Here is a 20,098-nt window from a genome sequence, read left to right on the forward strand (position 1 = left end):
AAATATTAATAAAGACTAATTATGGTCAACATATAATTACTTAATACTGATTATTTATTGTTAATTTCCTTAATGAATACATTTTATTCAAACAACATCTATTCATATTGTTAATGTCTAATGCTAAAATATGATAACTTCCTTGGCTACAGCATAAACAATGAGGATACAAATTATTATTTTCTATCAGATGTACATTTGATGACGTTTGATTTTTGTTAACATGTAATAACTGATTGTTATCTGAAATCAAATGAATCTAAGTTAAGCTAATAATATTATAAGTGTTATATAATAACACTTTATAATTTACCATTCAATTCCACATCTATTAGGCTTGTTTTTATATTGTCATGTTTATATTTCATTGAGTTCTTGTACATTTTTATTGCTTCTTCATAATTTGGAGGCGCCTCGTACTCCGGAGGTGGTTCATATGCTGGTGGTTCATCAATTAAATAATTTGAATTTACCCTTCCTATTTCTGAAGTCAGACTGTTATCATCTAGTTGAATTCCTTCCACTTTAAAACACAACAATTTCATATAACTTCATACTAAATATTATAATGATTAATGAATAGGTACTCACAAAGTAGTTGACTGATGGATATGAGACGATTTTGAAAATCTGTCTGGATATGGTAACATGTGGCAATTCTATAGACTACCATTAGAACTATTATGAAAAATATTATAAAACCTGCAACAATAAAATTATAAATACAATGTTATGGATAAAAATGTACAATACACATTAGTTATGCAGTTATGCTCAATAAGAACTTTTGTTATAAATTATAATTTTTAATAATTTAAAATTGCTAGTGTTCTATCCCTTTAGTACTTATTAGCTATTTTTATTGACTACTATGCATGTAACCTGTAAGTAGCAGATTTTTGAGTTGGCACCTTAATGCATCTCATCCCCCCTTATTATTTTGTTCGGGACGGCCCTGCCTGCAGCCTGAAAATAATACTAAAAATATGTTCCTTCCATAGAAAAATTTGAAAAAAATAGCTTATAATTATAATAATTTATTATTAATTATTACTATATATAAAGTATTATATATAGGTATTATATAAATGTGCACCAACTGCACCACCAACTATTTTACCCACGAGCCGCCACTGCAATTATCATATATGATTTGAAAACAACCATGAACATTATTTAATGCTCTACAAATAAAATTTTCTCTTAAGCAACTTCATGTTTTAAACAGAGAAGCAAAAATATTTTAACCATTATTACGGGAAATTTACACACAAAAAGGCTTTGCTTTCATATTGAGTTACATCCAAAAAAAGTTGACCTAACAATTTTTTTCGCGAACAGCGACATGTAATTCAGTTAGTTTATTAAATAAGGTATCTGTTTTTGTTTGATTTTGGCTAACACACTCCAATTACCCCATATGTTTTATACTGCAGTAGATTGAAGTGTCCTTGTCTGCTATACTACTAAGCAGAGCCGTCCCGATGATTTTCGGTGCTCGGGCAGAGTAAAATTGCGGGGCCTAAAATGTCTAAAATATCACTACTGCGCGTCAGTTGCATATACAGGGTGATTCTTTTATCATAAAACACTTATTATATCAAAAAAGTAAACTTTTTTCAAAATTTTTAGTTTCGTGCTTTTCTATAACTAATAACTATATATATCTTTTTTATTTTTTTCACCCTTATATTTAATAGTGAAATCATTATCAACTTTTGATTTCTAAATAGCAACCTATATTTAAAATGTCATAAAATAGTAGGGCTATTTTTTTTATGAATTTTAACGTTAAAATTATTATTTTTCATTTAACCATGACTTATAGTTACTCAAAGTTGGGTGGTATGAGGTTTCTATAGGTGTATTTCCTACAGATTATTACGGTTTGTGAGGCATTGGTAACTACAGGTACAAACGAGTTTATTACATATGACTCAATATGAGATATGAAACAAAAAGCATTATAAAATCCGAAAACCAACAAACTTTGAAAAGCTATATCTCGCCAAAAAAATTAACGAAAAATAATAATTTGAAAGTTAAAATTCATAAAAAAAATAGCCCTATTAATTTAATATATTTTAAATATAGGTTGCCATTTAAAAATAAAAGATTGATAGTGGTTTACCTATTAAATAAAAGGGTGTCAAAAATAAAAAATTATATACAGATTGAGAAAAGCATGAAACAAAATATTTTGAAAAAGTCAATACTTGACAAAATAATGAGTGTTTAATGATAAAAGAATTACCCTGCTTAACTCCCAAAATTTGAAACTCAAATGTGCGCAAATAGTCTTAACAAATATAGTACCTTGCACCTATTGTCCTACAACAATATAAATTAATAAATAAATTAATAATGCAACATGTCAAAATATAATCAAACTTAATAGTTAATATAATAAATAATAATATTGGAAAAATAAGACAATAAATATAAAATATAGTAATAGGTACAATATAAAAATGTATTAAAAATTAACTTTTCTACTTTTTAAATCCGCGAATTTATCAATAATATCATCATATATTATATTAATTGGTCAGCAATTTCTTTTTCTATAGAGATTATAGTTAAGTTGGTGACATTTTCTTTTACAATTTTACATGAAAAAAAAATGATAATTAAATTCTCATCAATCTCATCAAAAATTTCATCATTGCTCATCAACTTGATTTTTTTTTATTGTATCTATTCCAATTGTGGCGAGAGCACGGGCCCCGCTCGCCTTGCCCTAGGGACGACCCTGCTACTAAGTGTACTAGGTAGATACATTGGGATCATTTATAGTACCTATTATTTATTATATATGCTACTCACCTATAAAACATCCCAAAAGGATGTGATATCGTTTCGAATACAAAGTGTTATTAGGAAAATAATAATTCGACTTGTATGCGTACCAACTTTTGTCCATATAATCCGATTGAGTGTCTGAAAAATAATAGACATTAAACGCCTGTCGTTAATACATTATAATGTATTATTATATTGTGTCTTCAGTAGCATCATAGGCCAACACAAGTAGAACGCATAAATGGAATTATAATATAATAATTATATACAAATAATAATATTTTCAAATATATTATACGCACCGTGGGCTTCAAAACACTGGGAAGATTCGTCGCTATTGTCACCACAATGGTCAAAACCATCACATTCCAATTTGTTCGGTATACAGCGTCCATTCATACATGCAAATTCGTTTGCCTCACTGCATGCCCCTTAAATTATTTTTTTTTAATTTTGATAAATTCACTCAACTTAATATACTAACTTTAATATACGCATATATGCTGGGACTGCTGGGAGACAACAAACACACCCAGCATAAAAAAAATGTATTAACGTTTTTGAAAATATTTTTTTGTTCTTGAATTAGGTATATATTTTTTATGGAATTTTTATGTAAAAATATAAATTTCGAATGGGTATATTTAATTAGTTACACAAATATACACCGCAAAAAGTTGATTAACTATAATTACTAGTAAGCCGGGGGGAGAGGGGTATATATTTAACTAGAGCTCAGAAACTAGAGAGCGGCTAATTTATGTAGTATCCCATTGTAAGTTATATTCCTCTTGAACGTGGTCTAAGACATAACCAAGTTAAGAGGATGCCAGCGTAGTATTAATTTGAATGTTATGTCTCTCTAACCCACGCGCAACATAGCAAATTTTACGTTCACAAAAATGACTATAACCATATTAATTTCTCAAATTAGAATGAAATACCTATTATAAAATTTATAGTTAAGAACATTATCTAGGGCACCTTGATAAGCGTTTTATTATATTTTTATTTTAAAGCGAATTATGAGTATTTTAAAATTGTAAATTGTTTATACATCTTAAAAAACTCATAACTCGCTTTTTTAGTTGCTGATATAATGTAAGTATACTGATAACTCGTCTCCGCACTGAATCGTTATATAGGTATATTGGTATAATATATATGTCTATTATTGAATTCAAATTTAACACTTCCATTACAGTGATCCAATCCGTGACCACTCGACACATACCCAACGTCCCAACCCACCTGTACACCATGGAATACAAATGTACAAATTAGAATTTAATAGTTACAGGGGCTAGAGTCCTAGAAAACCAAAGTTAAAAATAACTTGAAGGCTAATTTAGGTTAAAAAGTAAAACCTTATAGGGGCTAAATACAAATACAGGGGGGCTAAGCCTCCTAGCCTCCTTAGTTACGCCAATGCTGTACACCTTTTTATATTTGAATTTGAAATCTACCTTATATGATTATATGAATCACAATTGATATTAAATATTTTAAACATAATTTTAAATAGATAATTTAACAGAATAAATAAAACAATTAAAATAATATATAGGTATTATAGGTAATAGGTATATATAACTACTAACTAGGTACTATAATGTCTATAATAATATTATAATAGTTTTATCTATTATATATTTATGTAATATAATTTTTTTAAACCAAATTTCAGCCCACTGTTGCCCGTTTAGCCCAGATTAGGCTTGTCTAGCCTTTTCAAATGTAGCCACTAGCCGTATCAGTCAGAGCCCAGAGGCACTGATGGGCTGAAATAAGTTGTATATAATATATTTTATGTATTATCAGATAGGTGTACCGTATATACGTTATATTATACAGATATATGCGTAGACATGTAGTTACTAGATTGAGCAAAGACTGAATAGGCGATTTCTAGCCGAGAACTGGAATTGAACGTTCCGGTCAATCTGACATAATATCCGATTTCGATTGCTACGTCTAATTCTGTACAATGAGATCCGTTAAACCATTGCAATAAACGCCCGTTTGACACGCGTCCTTCTCGGATGACTAAATTGCTCTCGACTAAAAAGGAACAAATAAAAACATAAAAGCGTGGCTTCAATTATTGAACTGCAATTATAACGTCTTGAACATAAACAAATAAACAAGTACATGCCACATGCGTATACCAGTAGGGATTTTATATGGTGAGGAAAGCCGGAAAGGGGATACATTATTAATACCTAGCTACTTATTACTTTAAAAAATAATTGTAACTATATGGTATAGAAATTTGTATATTTACTCCGTTATAAAAATATATAAGGACAAGCGGGGTTTTGAACAACTCTGATATATGTACATTCATATTGTAATATATATTATACATACAATTGAATTTACTTACCTAGATCTTTCAACGTTATGACTTTCATGTACAAATTTTGTGACTTAAAATTATGTTTATGTGATATTCGAAATAACCAAATACAGTCAAACAGAACATTTGGTTCAAATTCTTCCACCATTTGCATCATTGTAATAGCCCCGCCTTTATTTTCCACGAATCCACCACAATCTTAATAGATATATCAATACTCAATAGATTATTAATTATTTTATTTTAATATATAATCATTATATTCAAATGTTAACGATTCTTATTCTGTAATATGTAGGTATAGTCACTTACTCGTATTTGGTTTTAAAACAGAACTCTTGACGTTCCCTAATAAAAAACAAATATATGAATTATTTAAAAAAATTATATTGTTATTCACAAGTCTACAAATAAATAGGTCACAAAAAAATGAAAAATAAATATTTTTAAATATTTTTAATAATAAGTGTCATATATTAAATTAATCATTCGCGGTATAAACAGGGCTAACATTATAATGATATCATTGTCATAAAATTAATTCATTTAAATTGTCCTAAGAAGTATGAATGTATTATCCTTTTTTTTAGTTACCTATGTCCTACTGTTTTTACTTATAAAAATAGAAAGTGTTAAACATATAAAATTATTGTACAAATCTGTGGATAATTGTATTTCTGATACCCACCTACCGCGATATCCGGTATTTGTTTACTACAAGTGGCGTTCCAGTGTTCCACTTTAAACGCTATTACACGCTCGCGTGTACATAACCGAATATCTGTTCGATACAAACACGCAAACGTTTCACAATAGTTAAATTAGGTAATTATGAGCTATTTGCCTATGTGTATAGGTATTAGGTATATTATTTATTTTTAAAATTGTGATTAATATTAGAAATTAAACAAATACTATGCGTAATGCGTATATACAAAGAAATTATAGTGCTACTAACCTCTGACGTAGGAGTATTGTGCCTTGTACCCAATTGAAGATCCAGCATTAGCGAAGAATTTAATATACAACAGTGGACCAGAAGATATTATCACTGGTGGTCTAAATGTTATACCTCCAATTACTCCTAATCTCTTTCTATTCGAATCGTAAAACTAAACGTAGGTAAAGATAATTCGAATAAAATACTATAGATTATAATCATTAATAAAAATCAATTTAGGTATTACATAAAATATTTATACTTTTAATACTAATCTGAAATTATTATAGCTTGGTAATAATAAAGGTAACCATACCTACATTCACTTACCTCAACAATTGATTCTTCGGAAATTTGAAAATCCACGAAAATTAAATGTATGAAACACTCGTCATACATTTTACAATTAATCACCTGTTCAAATGTCAAATCGTCTGGATAAGACATAGGAAAGAACGGAGTACTAATGTATCCACCGAATAAAATATTTGCAGAATTGAATTCTGGTTTTATTTCCGCTAATTGAATATTTCCTACGTTAGAATATATAATAATTATTATAATAGTTTAGGCTTTGATAAGAAACATCAATCATGAGACATGAGTTAATAATCAACTAGTTAGGTATTTAATAGTAAATAGTTAATAATATAAATATTAAATTTATAATACAATAAAGTATATAGGTAAACTATAACTCACTGGTAATCAAATATTCAGCTGAAAATGCATGCTTTTGGTACGGATGTCTGTTGATGAAATTTAAATTTACTTGACTGGTTAAAGACTTGTAATGAAAGGTCGAATTTTTCACAGTACTATTTACACATTTTAGAGACCGTGCTGAGTATGGTGGTTCAAAAATACAAATAGAATTACAAACAAGATCCGTTTCGTTTGCATTATTATTAGTACACGGCAAATTCACGTCTTTAAAACGTAAGTTGATCATACACGATGGACATGAGATAATGCGCAAAGAACACTGTTTGTAAAAACTTTCCTAAGACAGTATAAATAGGAATATTTTATTAGAAATTATAAACACATTCAAAATTTGTTTATGCGTGCAGTTTACTAGTATTTATATTATAAATTATAATATATAGTTACATTCAATGTTGAGTGATTATAAGCATCGTTTTTAGCAAAAATGATTCCTCGAGATCCGATTGCAGTATAAATTGTTTTTTTATTGAATGGCTTACACATGTCGTACCTTTTGATATTTATAGAGAAACCGATAGATTGAAATATCGTCATAAATAAACAAACTGAAATTTACATAAAATAATTTTCAGAATACATATAAATACGAGTAGGTACGATTAGTACGAAAATTAAAACTCTTTTCAGTTTTTTTTAGAAGAACGAGAGACTCGTATTATATGATATATATGACAATATGACATACTTTTCAACGAGGAGTAGATATATTTTTTTAATATTACAAAAATATTATAATTTTATTTTGGCTGTGTTGTATATAATAAATATATTATAGATATGTAGGTATCTGCTATGAAAATAATGTATAAAAATATAAATTTAAAATAAAATTATATACCTACCTATGTACACTAACTGATCCATCCTAGTCAACGTGGGCGTGATTCTACTACCTATCTACGTAGTCATATTGTATTTAACAATACAAATTTACGAACTGACATATAGATAATAGTCTGTATTAACCTAACAGATAGTATAGGGCTTCGACAGTGTTGTTATTATAATTATATATAAAAGGTTTCTATAAGAAAAATGACCTTTATAACGACGCGTTATTGATCCTTACATATTGTAATTTGTAGTTTTTATTTTTAATTCAGTGGCAATAATAAGCTTTTTGTAACACAACAAATCAATATATAGGTACTAACTATTAAGTAACTAATAACTATGTAGTATGTATTTATTGTATTTGTACCTGTATTAAATGTAAATAATGTATATTTACTATTTAGTGTGTTGGCGATAACGTGAAATATCACAGTTTGTACAACTCTAATATTTTTATTAACAAAAATATTAAAGAATACATATTATATTTATGTTATTTTTTTACATTCTAAGGCCTAGGCGTATTGATTTTACAATGCTATGTGTTTTGTTTAATACCTACAGGCTACAGGTTACAGTACCTATACACGATGATCTATAATAGAAAAACTTGTCTTTGAAGGTGGTTTCTAGACTTCTACTCGTATAGTAGCAAATCGAATCTAATTTTCAGTTAGTATTTTTAAAGTCTAAATTCCCAGTACCTATACTTATCAAAATAACTGGGAAAAAATGGAATTTTTACACGAATTCAAAAAAAAACAACCCCTTATTGGTACTTAAAATTTTCATAAAACATTTATATTAGCATATTATTATATACGACATAATACAAATTTTAAAATTTTTTGAAGATTTTATTTATTGTCAGAATCTTCTGAACGGAGCGATGAATGTATTGATTTCACAATGTGCTTTTTTTGTGTACGCTGTTACATCAATCGAAACATGATTAATAGATAATTTGATTTTAAACTTTGAGAATGTTAAGGGTGGTTTTGGATAGAAAATTGGACCTAGTTTGTACTTTAAAGAGGTCAATATAAAATGCACAATATTTTTGAAAATAATCGGAAAAACAACAAAACTATTAAGCAAATCCAATTTTCAATAAAATCGATTTTGTTTTTTTGTTGGTAAAACTCAAATAACCATTGGTTAGGTTAGGATACTTGAAATTTTAACTTAATTTTTATTTAATCAATTTAAAAAAAAAAATAAAAATAAATAACTCAAGGGATTTGAGGTGTTGATATGTATAGGCGTGAGATATTATCTATGTTTTTAGTTTTTTTTTCTATAAATGTCAATTTAAAAATTGTTGACCGAATAGAAATTCTTGAAAATGTATAGCCATAATATTTTTTTATAAGCGTATATATCTATAGTTAGAATTATGACGAAGTTTGTGAATAATGTACAGTGTTTTATAAAACACTAGTAGGTAGTAGTTAAAAATTCATAAAAAATTTGTTATTATAATATCTAAAATTTAATACAAGATTTCTCATAAGTAATTTATTTTGGAAATATAAAATCTAAAATATATATAAGCTAAGGCAGACTCGATATGGCAGTGGGAACAGTTCAACTGGGCCGAAGGCTCTTTAAGGCCGCCGAGCTGAGCCATAATATATGTAAATTTATAAACTTTTTACCTAATGACTAATAAAATAATAAAATAACCGACACTACTGTTTATAATTTTCAATACACAAGATAAAAAGAATAATTTAATTTAAAACCTAACTGCGTGATATTATAGACATGTAGTAATTTTTGATTAGCATGTTACGCAACGGGATAACTATACCTACAGGGCTACAGACACATAAGTAGGGTGGGTTGATAGAAGGAGGTTCATGAAAATGAAAAAAAAAATATTATGTTATATTGATAATAATTGCGCATTTGTTATATGACCCTCCCCCACTCCAAAAAAACAAACATTTTTTTGTATATGCGCTTTAACTATAGACCTATTATCTTTATTTTCAACTGAAAAGTGGCATGTGGGGATTTACCCTCTAATAAGTCTAATATATACGTTATACGTACATGATATTATAGTTACAACTTTAGAAGACAATATTATATAATCAACAAAAAATATTATTTTATTACAATATTGAAGTTCTTTTTTAAGTACTAGCTATTTTGATTTCGAAATAAGGTATCCAAATTTTATTCTCAGTGGCTTATTAGTGCATGACAAATTAAAAATGTATTTTTTATTGAAATTAGAAAAAGTTTAAAAACTTTTAGTACAACAACTTTTAGCATATAGTAGAAATTTAAATACTCGTGAATATCTTGTAAATTGTAATTTATTAAAACAAACAATGTATAAACAAATTAATGATTAATGAACAATAAATTTGATCTGTGCCCGAGATTGTACCTGCATCATGCCTGTGTTATTGTTTCTCCACCTTACTAGTAACTAGTGTATAGGTAATAATGCTTATAATGCCATACCAAAATATACGTTGAGGTTCAGAAATAAGTTTTAATTTTGTGTGTTTACCTTAAGGCTTAAATATTACAGTGAAATGATCTATTATAGTTTTTCATAGTTTAATGTGCAGAGTCCTTTTTCTTGTAACCGATTCAATACTTTTCTTAAAGTAGTGTCGTGTTCTTCTCGAGATTTAGCATACCTATATTAGTATCTAGTATATTGTCACTAACATAAATGTTCATAAGTACCAATAGACCTTATACTAATAGACGGTACACCACCCACCCCGGATGTCACGTCTATTATAAGTATAAGGTCTATGCAAGTACCTACCTACGTGACTTTTATCATCTCGGAATACTTCTGCTGCAAAGTTAATTTCAAAACTCAACCTTTATTTGTACCAGCGTACCGCCTTGATCCCAATCAGTGCTAAAATTTGTAATAAATCTCGATGCACAATCCAATTCTAACTGATAGTAGCCCTCATTAAGATCTAATTTTGAATATATTTTTGATCCATTTATAGTACTTACTATGTCATCAATGAGTAATGACCAGGGTTATGTGACGTAGGTAGGTATTTTCTATGGCTGTATTGCTCTTATCTACACATAATCTGACTTCTCCGTTTTTTTAGGTACTAATAAGACTATAGCAGAGACCAGGGTGTTCGTCCATCTACCTTCTCAATTATGTCTAATTTCTCAAGTCTCATAAGTTCATTTTCTAGTAGTTTTCTTAAATTTATCGGAATGTATCTATGTTGTTAAGCAAATGGATTGATATTTTCATCAATGTGAAGTTTAGTTTGTTTTTCTTTAAATTTTCCAATCCCATGAAATAGATTTGGGTTCCGTAAAATGGGGTGAATTGCAACAACTTTTGAGTTTTATCCAACTTTGAACTTTAAAAATCAGGCATTTTTACTACTATTAAGGAAAATACTTTTTTAGAATTCTTGTTACCTTGTTTATCATTATAATTATAATTCAGAATATAACTTATTAGGTTTTTTTATTATATTTTTTTATATGACTTTGTTACAATTAACCTTTGAATGGGGTGAATTGAAACACTAAATAATTTTGTTTTTTTAAAAATAGTCAATTTTTTGAATTCGTTGGTATAATTTTCTAATTTTTCTGATTATTTAAGACAACATAATAAGTATCTCAAGTATTCTAAACAAAATTTCGGTCTTTGAAATCACTTAATTATTATATAAATTTAAAAAAAAACAAATTGAAAAATGTATTTACGCTATTCAGCTGTTCTGTAAATTTCAGAAAAATTGGCAATATTTTCTATATAAGTACATGTAAAAAAATTATTGAGATAGTGACATTTTAACAATATTAACGGAGCTAGGATTTTGGAGGTATAGTATGGCAATATATATATATATATTATACATAAAATATATTTTGTTATGGTTTATAGGTCTATGGTAGAAATCGGATTGATCATGATTTTTTTGTAATTTCGCGAATTTTTGCAATTTTTTTTTTGAAACATATGTATAAACATATGGTGTAAAAATAAATTTGGTAGCTAAACTGCAATTATACCATAATTCTTATTATATCAAGTTGATAACATTAAAATTGAATATTCGATTATAATAAACAAAATACTTAAGCCTTGTTGCAATTCACCCTATTTTACCTATTCACTTTTGTATGAAGTTATTTCATTTGTTTAACCCAATATTTAAAAGTCCTAACTTCACAGACGTTTCATATCCTAGTAAATAGTAATGATTGATTGTTAGTTGTTACCTTTTATCACAAATATACTGTCCACTATTTCTTCGTGATCTGACACCTTGGTTGTTGTTTTAAATTTGTTTATGACTGAAATGGTTCTTTACACAAGTATGCAAATAATTTTTGAGGTATTTTACTTTCCTGTTATAGGTTACCTAATTAATAACATAACTAATTTTATTTTGTTTCTAGACCTGTTCTGATATTATATTGCAACTAGATCTTGAATCAATTAAAAAATTAACATATACCGACTTCACATGTTACCACATTTGTAACCAAACTTCTTCTTTTTGTTATCAGGAACATTATTTCATCGTCGTCACTTTTTGATTCTCTGACAGCGTTAATATTTTTTACCTTTCTCATTTACTTTCTTCCATTGTTCTTTTCGTTTTATGAATTTAAGTAGAGTAATGAATGTATTAATTTCACAATATTGTGCATTTTTTTGTATTCATCATTTCCTGAGCAGTAAAAATAATAAAAATCTAATAATTGATTTTAACTTTTTTTAAATACATATTTCTATTAAAATATGGTTTGAATGAAATATTGTATATTTTACAAACTTAGTTTTTTTTTTTTAACAGAATTCATAAAATTTTTTTTTTGTATTTTCACAGAGAGAGAGAGAGAGAGAGAGAGAGAAAGAGAGAGAGAGAAAGAGATAAAGGATTTTAAAAGTTTTAAACATGTTGTATATCACAAACAGTAGTTAACAATTTTGTATATAGCATTATTCATTGGTAGTACAGTAAGAATTATATTTTAATAAAGTAAATTATACATGCAAGTTAGGTCGGTTAGGTTAACAAAACCAATATTCTGAAAACTAATAATTATAATTATAAATTTGTAATATAACACCACAGTCACAATTAATACAACAGAGACCCACTACTATCCTACAATTTGTCAGGAATGTATGGTCAGTCATATGGTTTACATTTATACAAACTTTTGTTCCTTAAATATTTGAAGTATTGAAGTTTAAACTTCCTAAATTAAAATTATATAGCATTGATTATATATTTAATCAATGTATATAGGTAATAAAACCAAAACAAAATATGGAATAAAATACATATAATTTAAAAAAAAAAAAGTTATATTAAAAGTTTTAATAATAATACAGTAGCAAATGACTCAATTCAGCGAGTTCAGAATATTTTAACAGTAAGGATGTTGTACATTTTAAAATTCCATTTTAATATCTGAAATCAAATATTACATATTATTTAATACTTGTAAAACAAACAATGCATATTGTATTTTATTGTTTTACATTTTAAGCAGAGCAATGCAATTTATTGATCTTATAATGGTATTTTTTTTATTTTTAGTTTTTTAGGAGCATTAAAATTCTTTTACATGGTTCTTAGTCATTAATTCGATCTAGTTGGTACTTTTCATTCTCAAAAATGTCTTACAACCATAATTATATAATATATTATGCATGTTTTTAGGAAAAAATAGTGCAGCTTACCATCCTTGTAATTTTACTCAAAGTAATATAATTTATTCATAAAATATCCATAAAAGCATAGACATAAAATGGGTGGGACTTGGGTGTGCTTAGCACCATAGGCGTGTTCAGACCTTCATGGCAGGGGAGGCAAATTGTAAAATATTTGTTTTTACATACTACACAGGTTTAAAACCCTCTAATAAGTCGCTAGGGAGGTATCTGCACACCCTGACTAACCTCGTAAACAATATAGAGATATAATTGTTAATTATAAAAATAATGATTAAATGTATATATATATTAATAGATGATTATAACTTACCACTTTGTTTTATTCTACTTCCTTTCCAAGTATTTTCTAAATTTCTTAAAAATTCTTCAAAGATATTGACACTTTTTAATAATGAAGTTTTTTTATAATCTTTTAAACGATTACTACTCAAGTTTGCATCATTGATAATTTCTTTTTGTTTTTTGTCATACTCATTAATTTCATCAATTAAAACACTAAAATATATAAATATAAATAAAATATAATAATAAGAAAAATTATATACAATTGCTTACTTAATTGTGGGTACAGTGTTGGGATTGAATTTTTCTATAACTTTTGGATTAATTGGTATACAAATTTTTCCAGTTTTTGGATGAACACAGAAGGGAGACTTCAACAAGTGATTTAACCCCTTTGTTACATTTACATCAAGTCTTGGGTATGCCAAGTACAACAAAATATCCTCCACACAATGTTTAGTTTTGAAATTTAATAACCCCTGTTAGAATAAAAGTAAATGTAAATGAGTTAAGGTTAGATAAAAAATATACATTGTATAACATTTATGATTTATAATTTTACCCTTTTATGGTTGTTATCAATTATAACAGTAAGTGCTTCCCATCGTTGTACACTACTTTGATACTTTGAAAATTGTAAATTAATTTGTTCCTTAATTTTTTCATCTGCTATAAATGACAAGATTTTATTACACTGTTCTGTAGTTCCCAAGAAATCTTGTTCAGAAAGTAGTGAATTGAACTCTTCTTTTATAATGGAAATACTGCGTCTATCGTTAGCGATAAAATGGTTTTTTTATTATTTTGATTAAATAAAAAATATTATAATAAAACTTTTTTCAACTGACTTTACTGATGGATGATTTACATTACATCGTTTTGAATCACCGGCAGATAATAAAGCTAAATAATCAATGAATGAACCACGTTCAGAAGGTAAGAGTTTTCTTGCAGATTCATCACATACCCAACAATGGATACCTCGGCGACCTGAGAATACCCATAGTAAGTGCTTCCATCCAAAATCATCCCGAAGTGCTCGTTCCAATATTTTTACAGCAATAACCATAAATCTACAACAAAAATACAAAATTAAATATTTCCTAAACAATTGGAAAACTTTTTTTACATATACCTCCAACATTTTTGACACACTTCAGCACCTGAACAACAAGTACGGATTTGATCATAATCAGTCATATCAATATCAATCACTAATTCTTTTTCAAGAGCATGAAACTGAGGATAATTTCGGCAGACTTTGGGACTATAAAATATATATAAAAATTATAAATACAAATACATCATGATGAAATATTTTATAATAACAAAATTATATAAACCTCATATTGAATACAGCTCCAATATCTATTTTAAAAGGACATTTATTTTGAATTTCTGTTTCCATTTCTTGAAGTGTATTGAACGATTGATATCTAATGTAAATATCTTCATGTAAGGTGAACGAAAATTCTCTATTTATAAAGTTTTCTGGTTTTACTGAAAATACAAAATAAAAACAAGTACATTAATAGTGGTTACAAATTTCTTTAAAAATCTATAGGTACACATAAAATATGATCTATCTAATTAGTGGTGGCCTATTATTAGAAAACATTGAAATAACTGCATCACCTGATCATAAAAAAATTTAAAAAACTACTCAATAAGACAATAACTAGTATCTATTAAAAATAACCATGCACCAATTTTTTTATTACTATATGAAATATATCATGTTTTTATTATTATTGGTACACAGTCAATACTTATTAAGTACTTATTCTTGATAGGTTATAGAATGAAGTCATTACAACTTAACTAATAAATGACAGTTTTAATTGTAATATGGGATGTTATTTTAGTTACAAATAATCTATTTTTTTACGAGAATTGTAGTAATATAATATTTATTTAAAAAAAATATGATATATTAGACTTAATAGTTAGTTCTATTAGTACTAAATTTTGAATTTTGGAGACCAAAAACCACTAATATATTGATGGTAACATAATGTACTTAAATATCATAAATAATGCTTGACTGCGGTATACAGTTGAGTGTTTTAGAAATAAAAAAAAATTAACATTTTCATTAAACAATGTGGTTTTAAACGATTTAAAAAAAAAACTCACCGTTTCCGTAGGAAAGCCATTTATGAAACTGCGAGTATGGAAACAATTTCTTGTAGTAGACATTAAGATAGTCAGCAAACTGATCGTCGGCCATGGTTATAATATTATAATTGACGTCTTACAGTTTAGTAAGACTACTGTAGCGAGACTAAATATTTGTTTGCTGCTTGTTTTGCATTTAATTTGGTATGATAATAATAATTATTAATTTATTGACATTAACGTGGTCGTGACAGTGACAAATGCCGAAGCAAAGATACGATAATTCAAGATACGTTAACGTAAGTTGCGAGAGTATTTGACATTTTGACCATGTCCAATATTTTTTATTGTTTTGCCTTTCGCAGCAACTTTGCGCGTCATATTCAACGATATTCATTCGATATGATAAGAAATAAAGAAAAGGCGGGAAAACGCTATGACAAGTGTCCGTGTTTTCAAACGTCTTTGCGACGGCCGCTACTACAGCGTCCCACCGCCAAGGTCTCGACGACCCACCGGTGACGTCATCGGATTTTTATTTACGTGTTCCCAGTGTGTCTCACCAGTCACTGTTCTCATTGTCGTCATCGTCTGCCACTGTGATGTTGTTCACTTGTTCGTGCACAACGCTTATTTAAGCTCAGTTTGATATTTTCCTCACAGTTCACACGACTTACAACTTGAAAGTTACGATTGTTCAACACAGTAACGTGAAAGAGAATTTTAACAATTGTATTTTAGCAACCGGAACACCGACGATTTTCAACGCGAATCGAATTGTCGTATTCACTTCCGTCAACGGAAATAGATCGCGAGATCTCTCGTTCATTTCATCTCGTTCGTGTTTCTCGCATCGTACTGACGACCGGACCGGACGTATCTGCCTATAAATAAACACGCACGCAGAACCTAACATGCCGGCTACGACGTTCCGCACGTTCGCCCGTTCATTTGGGTCGAAAATGTAAGTTCGCCGATATGAATTAATTCTGACGCGCATAGTGCATACCGATTTTTGTTATTATCATTATTATTATTATATTGTTTTATTGAAATACCTGTATAATAAAATTAAAAATATTATACCTAGGCGGAAGAGATTTCAGAACAATATGTTTCGTTTTTAATTTATATAGATAATCGACGAACGCTTTGATGCGGTCGGTATCGTTATAGTTAATACGCCATTTTTTTGTTATTGTATCTAATAAAGAGAACAAGAAATATATTTTAATGGTATAATATGTTTCAAACTCGAGACTTTTCTCGGTCGTTCAGTTTGATTTTAAATGTCATGTTATCCTTGGAAGTTGGAAACAACAAAATAATAATAATAATAATAATAATACACATTGCAATTGCAAATAATCACGTAATACCACTTAATAGTAAAATTCCAATGACATACTAATTATCTAGTATGCTAATTATAACTTTTATGTTGGTATTAAATATATGAATTATTCAGTTCATTATATGTCAATCGCATACCTATACTGCAATACTTGTTTTTATTGATTAGCATTTTTTGTAAAAGATCTTATATACATAAACCGGGATAAACTTGTTACATTTAATAATTTGTTGATTTTTAATTATTTGATAATATGCTTATTAAAAAAATGTAGAATACCTACTTTTTATTATGAAAACATTTTACTGTTGCACAATAATAATAATAATAATTTATTGTAACCAAACATATATGCATTATACAATAAAATTGAATAAAATAAAAAATTACTAAACCCCTATAAGCCATAGCTTGTAGTGGGGTTAAGAGTTCTATTTCTATTTTCTACCTAGTCCAATTTTCGGATTTCCATTCTTTTGAAATATTTAGGTGATTTTAAACTAAATTTTGGAATAATATATTTAAATTGATTGTGCTTATTCTGAATTGCATTTAAAAAAAAATTATTAATTTTTAATACATTGTGTGCCACTGTATCATTAAAGGGAATGGTCCCTTAGATAACAATTGGTTCATAAAATGTTTAATGAATGTTTATGTAATTCATCATTAATATTTTATCAGTAAATTCTATGACATTTTTAGTACCTATACTGAATTATTTTTTTTCATCATCATTTTAAGCATAAGTCATTAATCATAAAACATTAGGTGTACCTTACCTATTGAGCCCATTTGTACTTCTTTTTAAATAAATATTGTATTAGAACTAAAAAAAGATAAATAGATAATAAAAAAATTTATATATACCTAGTTAATAATAATTATCTTATCAAGAATAATAAATATTTTTATACAAGTATGACGTATGTCAGATAAAAAGATGAAAAGAATCATATGAATCATGTTTAATATATTTCAGTGTGAGACTTCAGAATAGTACCTACCTTTGAGATATTGCCTTTTAATGTAGATATAGTTATAATTGTTACATAAAAATAGTTTTACTTGCTCAAGTTTCTAAGCTAATATTTTAAGGCAGTAATACAAATTTGAATTACTTAGTATTTTTATTTTATTATACTATTATATTTAAACAATAAGTAATTTTACATTAGTTAAAAAGAAAAAAATACTAGATAGTTATATGCTTATAAAACATACTATTTTTATTAGATTATTTTATCTTTATATAATGTTGAACATTTATTTTGTTTAGTGAAAAACCTGTACGTACACATTTAGTCAATGTGTATGCCTGTTTAACAGTATCCATGATAGCAGCTGCAATTGGAGCTTATGTCCATGTTTTCACAAACTTTCTAAGTGCTGGATTATTTACAACTCTGGGTGCTACTGGGTTACTATTAGCACTTATGTACACACAAGATAATGGAAAAAATCGTTCTCTCAGAATAAGTTATTTAGTTGGATTTACTTTCTTCACTGGTTAGTTTTCATAAATAATATTATTTGTAACCTAATTTTATAAATTATTTATATGGAATATTGTTTGTTATAGGCCTTGGAATTGGACCAGTTTTAGAATATGTTATCCACGTGGACCCCAGTATCATACCAACAGCATTTTTGGCATCTACATTGGTGTTTACATCATTCAGCTTGTCTGCCATTTTTGCTGAACGTGGAAAATGGCTTTACCTAGGTGGTACTTTAATGTCGTTGCTGTCTGTTCTGATGTGTTTGTCTTTGGCTAATTTATTCCTTGGTTCAGAGCTTATATTCAAAGTATGTTTTTAATATCATATGTATCACCAACAGTTTTTTTATTTATTTTAATTTCTAACTTATTTATGTATATTTCAGAGTTATCTTTACCTCGGTCTAGCACTTATGAGTGGTTTTGTCTTGTATGATACTCAGTTAATTATGGAAAAAAGAAGAGCTGGAGACAAGGATTTCATTGCTCACTCTGTTGATCTCTTTGTGGACTTTATTGGCATCTTCAGAAGGCTGCTCATCATTTTAGCACAAAAAGTAACAAATAAATATTAATAAATACAAATATCAATCGAAATTATAATTTTTCTGTTTTAGGAACAAGGATCGAAGAAGCGCAAAGACTGAATGGAAACAACCTCTTTAAAAAAATAATAATTGTAATTACCAACTAAATATCAACTGTGTACACTACCAACTATTTGAAATTAAATTTAAGAGTAAAAGTTATAATAGTGGGTTTTTGTTTTTAGTTTGATAATATCTTTATGTTTATTACTACTCTGTAAGTTACATGATTTAAGTTATAGTTTAGACCGTCTAAAGGTAAACTTACCTAATGTCAAAATTGTTCTTTTGGTATAGGCATTTAGTTATGTTGAATTCATTTAATAGAATTATATTTTTCATTAATCACAATGGTTTTTTTTATATTAAAAGACTAATAAATTTGTTACTTTAACTGATTAGGATATACGCTTTCGTTATTCATATGGATCTCCTTTTCAAATTGAAATATAACATCCTTATAACTATTTATTTCTCCATGAAACATAAAATTATTTTTTGCTTAGATTTAACTCGATCAAATTACAAATGCTACTAATTATTAAAAATGTATGAACAACACAATTTATTTTTCAAAACCTAGATAAATCTAGTTTCTAAAATTTGGGGAACTTACTCTGTTATATAGTAGGTATTAAGCATACTTTATTGTTAAGTGGGTTTCTGTAATGAATGTGTTAAATTTGAATTCAATGATAAATCATCACATACAAATAACATTTTCTGAGCAGTGACGATCTTTCAGCCTCTATATTTCTTAGGTTCTTTTATATTGCTATTTGAAATTATTTTTATTTTTCTATTAGTAAATGGATTGTTAAGTTGAATTAATTTTTGTCAGCAATAAATTGTATATATTTATATAATACCATTAGTTGT

General features: G+C 27.5%; 3 protein-coding genes across 5 annotated transcripts; 1 reads left to right on the top strand and 2 right to left on the bottom strand.

The window, feature by feature from the left end:
• Nucleotides 1-19: 19 nt before the first annotated feature.
• Nucleotides 20-12,288, bottom strand: LOC132922273 (uncharacterized). Of its 3 annotated transcripts, none has more exons than XM_060985714.1 (13): nucleotides 11,907-12,288; nucleotides 7,215-7,375; nucleotides 6,804-7,104; nucleotides 6,432-6,634; nucleotides 6,120-6,273; nucleotides 5,474-5,509; nucleotides 5,189-5,359; nucleotides 4,681-4,863; nucleotides 3,105-3,233; nucleotides 2,827-2,940; nucleotides 592-702; nucleotides 314-523; nucleotides 20-243 (listed from the first exon to the last, which is right to left on the bottom strand). In XM_060985714.1, the coding sequence occupies exons 2-13, from the start codon at nucleotides 7,362-7,364 to the stop codon at nucleotides 41-43; spliced, it is 1,965 nt and encodes a 654-aa protein (XP_060841697.1). In that variant the 5' UTR covers nucleotides 7,365-7,375; nucleotides 11,907-12,288; the 3' UTR covers nucleotides 20-40. The 3 variants fall into 3 exon arrangements, with proteins under 3 accessions (XP_060841697.1, XP_060841689.1, XP_060841703.1); XM_060985706.1 differs by lacking the exon at nucleotides 11,907-12,288 and adding an exon at nucleotides 7,673-7,815; XM_060985720.1 differs by lacking the exon at nucleotides 11,907-12,288 and adding an exon at nucleotides 7,673-7,815 and having other exon boundaries at nucleotides 133-259.
• A 678-nt stretch (nucleotides 12,289-12,966) lies between these two features.
• On the bottom strand, nucleotides 12,967-16,178 carry LOC132930217 (DNA primase small subunit). Its single transcript, XM_060995964.1, has 8 exons — nucleotides 15,796-16,178; nucleotides 15,003-15,159; nucleotides 14,795-14,926; nucleotides 14,508-14,732; nucleotides 14,222-14,429; nucleotides 13,933-14,138; nucleotides 13,688-13,872; nucleotides 12,967-13,111 (listed from the first exon to the last, which is right to left on the bottom strand). The coding sequence occupies exons 1-8, from the start codon at nucleotides 15,887-15,889 to the stop codon at nucleotides 13,092-13,094; spliced, it is 1,227 nt and encodes a 408-aa protein (XP_060851947.1). The 5' UTR covers nucleotides 15,890-16,178; the 3' UTR covers nucleotides 12,967-13,091.
• A 172-nt stretch (nucleotides 16,179-16,350) lies between these two features.
• On the top strand, nucleotides 16,351-19,623 carry LOC132930227 (probable Bax inhibitor 1). The gene is made up of 5 exons (XM_060995977.1): nucleotides 16,351-16,741; nucleotides 18,411-18,640; nucleotides 18,714-18,940; nucleotides 19,019-19,189; nucleotides 19,250-19,623. Exons 1-5 carry the CDS (start codon nucleotides 16,692-16,694, stop codon nucleotides 19,277-19,279), a joined length of 708 nt encoding a protein of 235 aa, XP_060851960.1. The 5' UTR covers nucleotides 16,351-16,691; the 3' UTR covers nucleotides 19,280-19,623.
• Nucleotides 19,624-20,098: the final 475 nt, after the last annotated feature.

Source organism: Rhopalosiphum padi, chromosome 1, assembly GCF_020882245.1.
Source record: "Rhopalosiphum padi isolate XX-2018 chromosome 1, ASM2088224v1, whole genome shotgun sequence".
Classification (NCBI taxonomy): Eukaryota; Metazoa; Arthropoda; class Insecta; order Hemiptera; family Aphididae; genus Rhopalosiphum; species Rhopalosiphum padi.

Bases quoted from the DNA above. Each gene is read 5' to 3' on its own strand.
- LOC132922273 (XM_060985706.1), bottom strand. From the start codon at position 7,694: ATGGATCAGTTAGTGTACATAG. The intron at 7,105-7,214 runs GTAACTATATAT...ATACTGTCTTAG, and splicing joins ATAATCACTCAACATTGAAT to GAAAGTTTTTACAAACAGTG. The intron at 703-2,826 runs GTGAGTAGCATA...TTATTGTTGCAG, and splicing joins CCTTTTGGGATGTTTTATAG to GTTTTATAATATTTTTCATA.
- LOC132930217 (XM_060995964.1), bottom strand. From the start codon at position 15,889: ATGGCCGACGATCAGTTTGCTGACTATCTTAATGTCTACTACAAGAAA. The intron at 15,160-15,795 runs GTGAGTTTTTTT...TTGTATTTTCAG, and splicing joins ATGGCTTTCCTACGGAAACG to TAAAACCAGAAAACTTTATA. The intron at 14,139-14,221 runs GTAAAATTATAA...TTATTCTAACAG, and splicing joins TTGATAACAACCATAAAAGG to GGGTTATTAAATTTCAAAAC.
- LOC132930227 (XM_060995977.1), top strand. From the start codon at position 16,692: ATGCCGGCTACGACGTTCCGCACGTTCGCCCGTTCATTTGGGTCGAAA. The intron at 18,941-19,018 runs GTATGTTTTTAA...TGTATATTTCAG, and splicing joins GTTCAGAGCTTATATTCAAA to AGTTATCTTTACCTCGGTCT. The intron at 19,190-19,249 runs GTAACAAATAAA...TTTCTGTTTTAG, and splicing joins TCATCATTTTAGCACAAAAA to GAACAAGGATCGAAGAAGCG.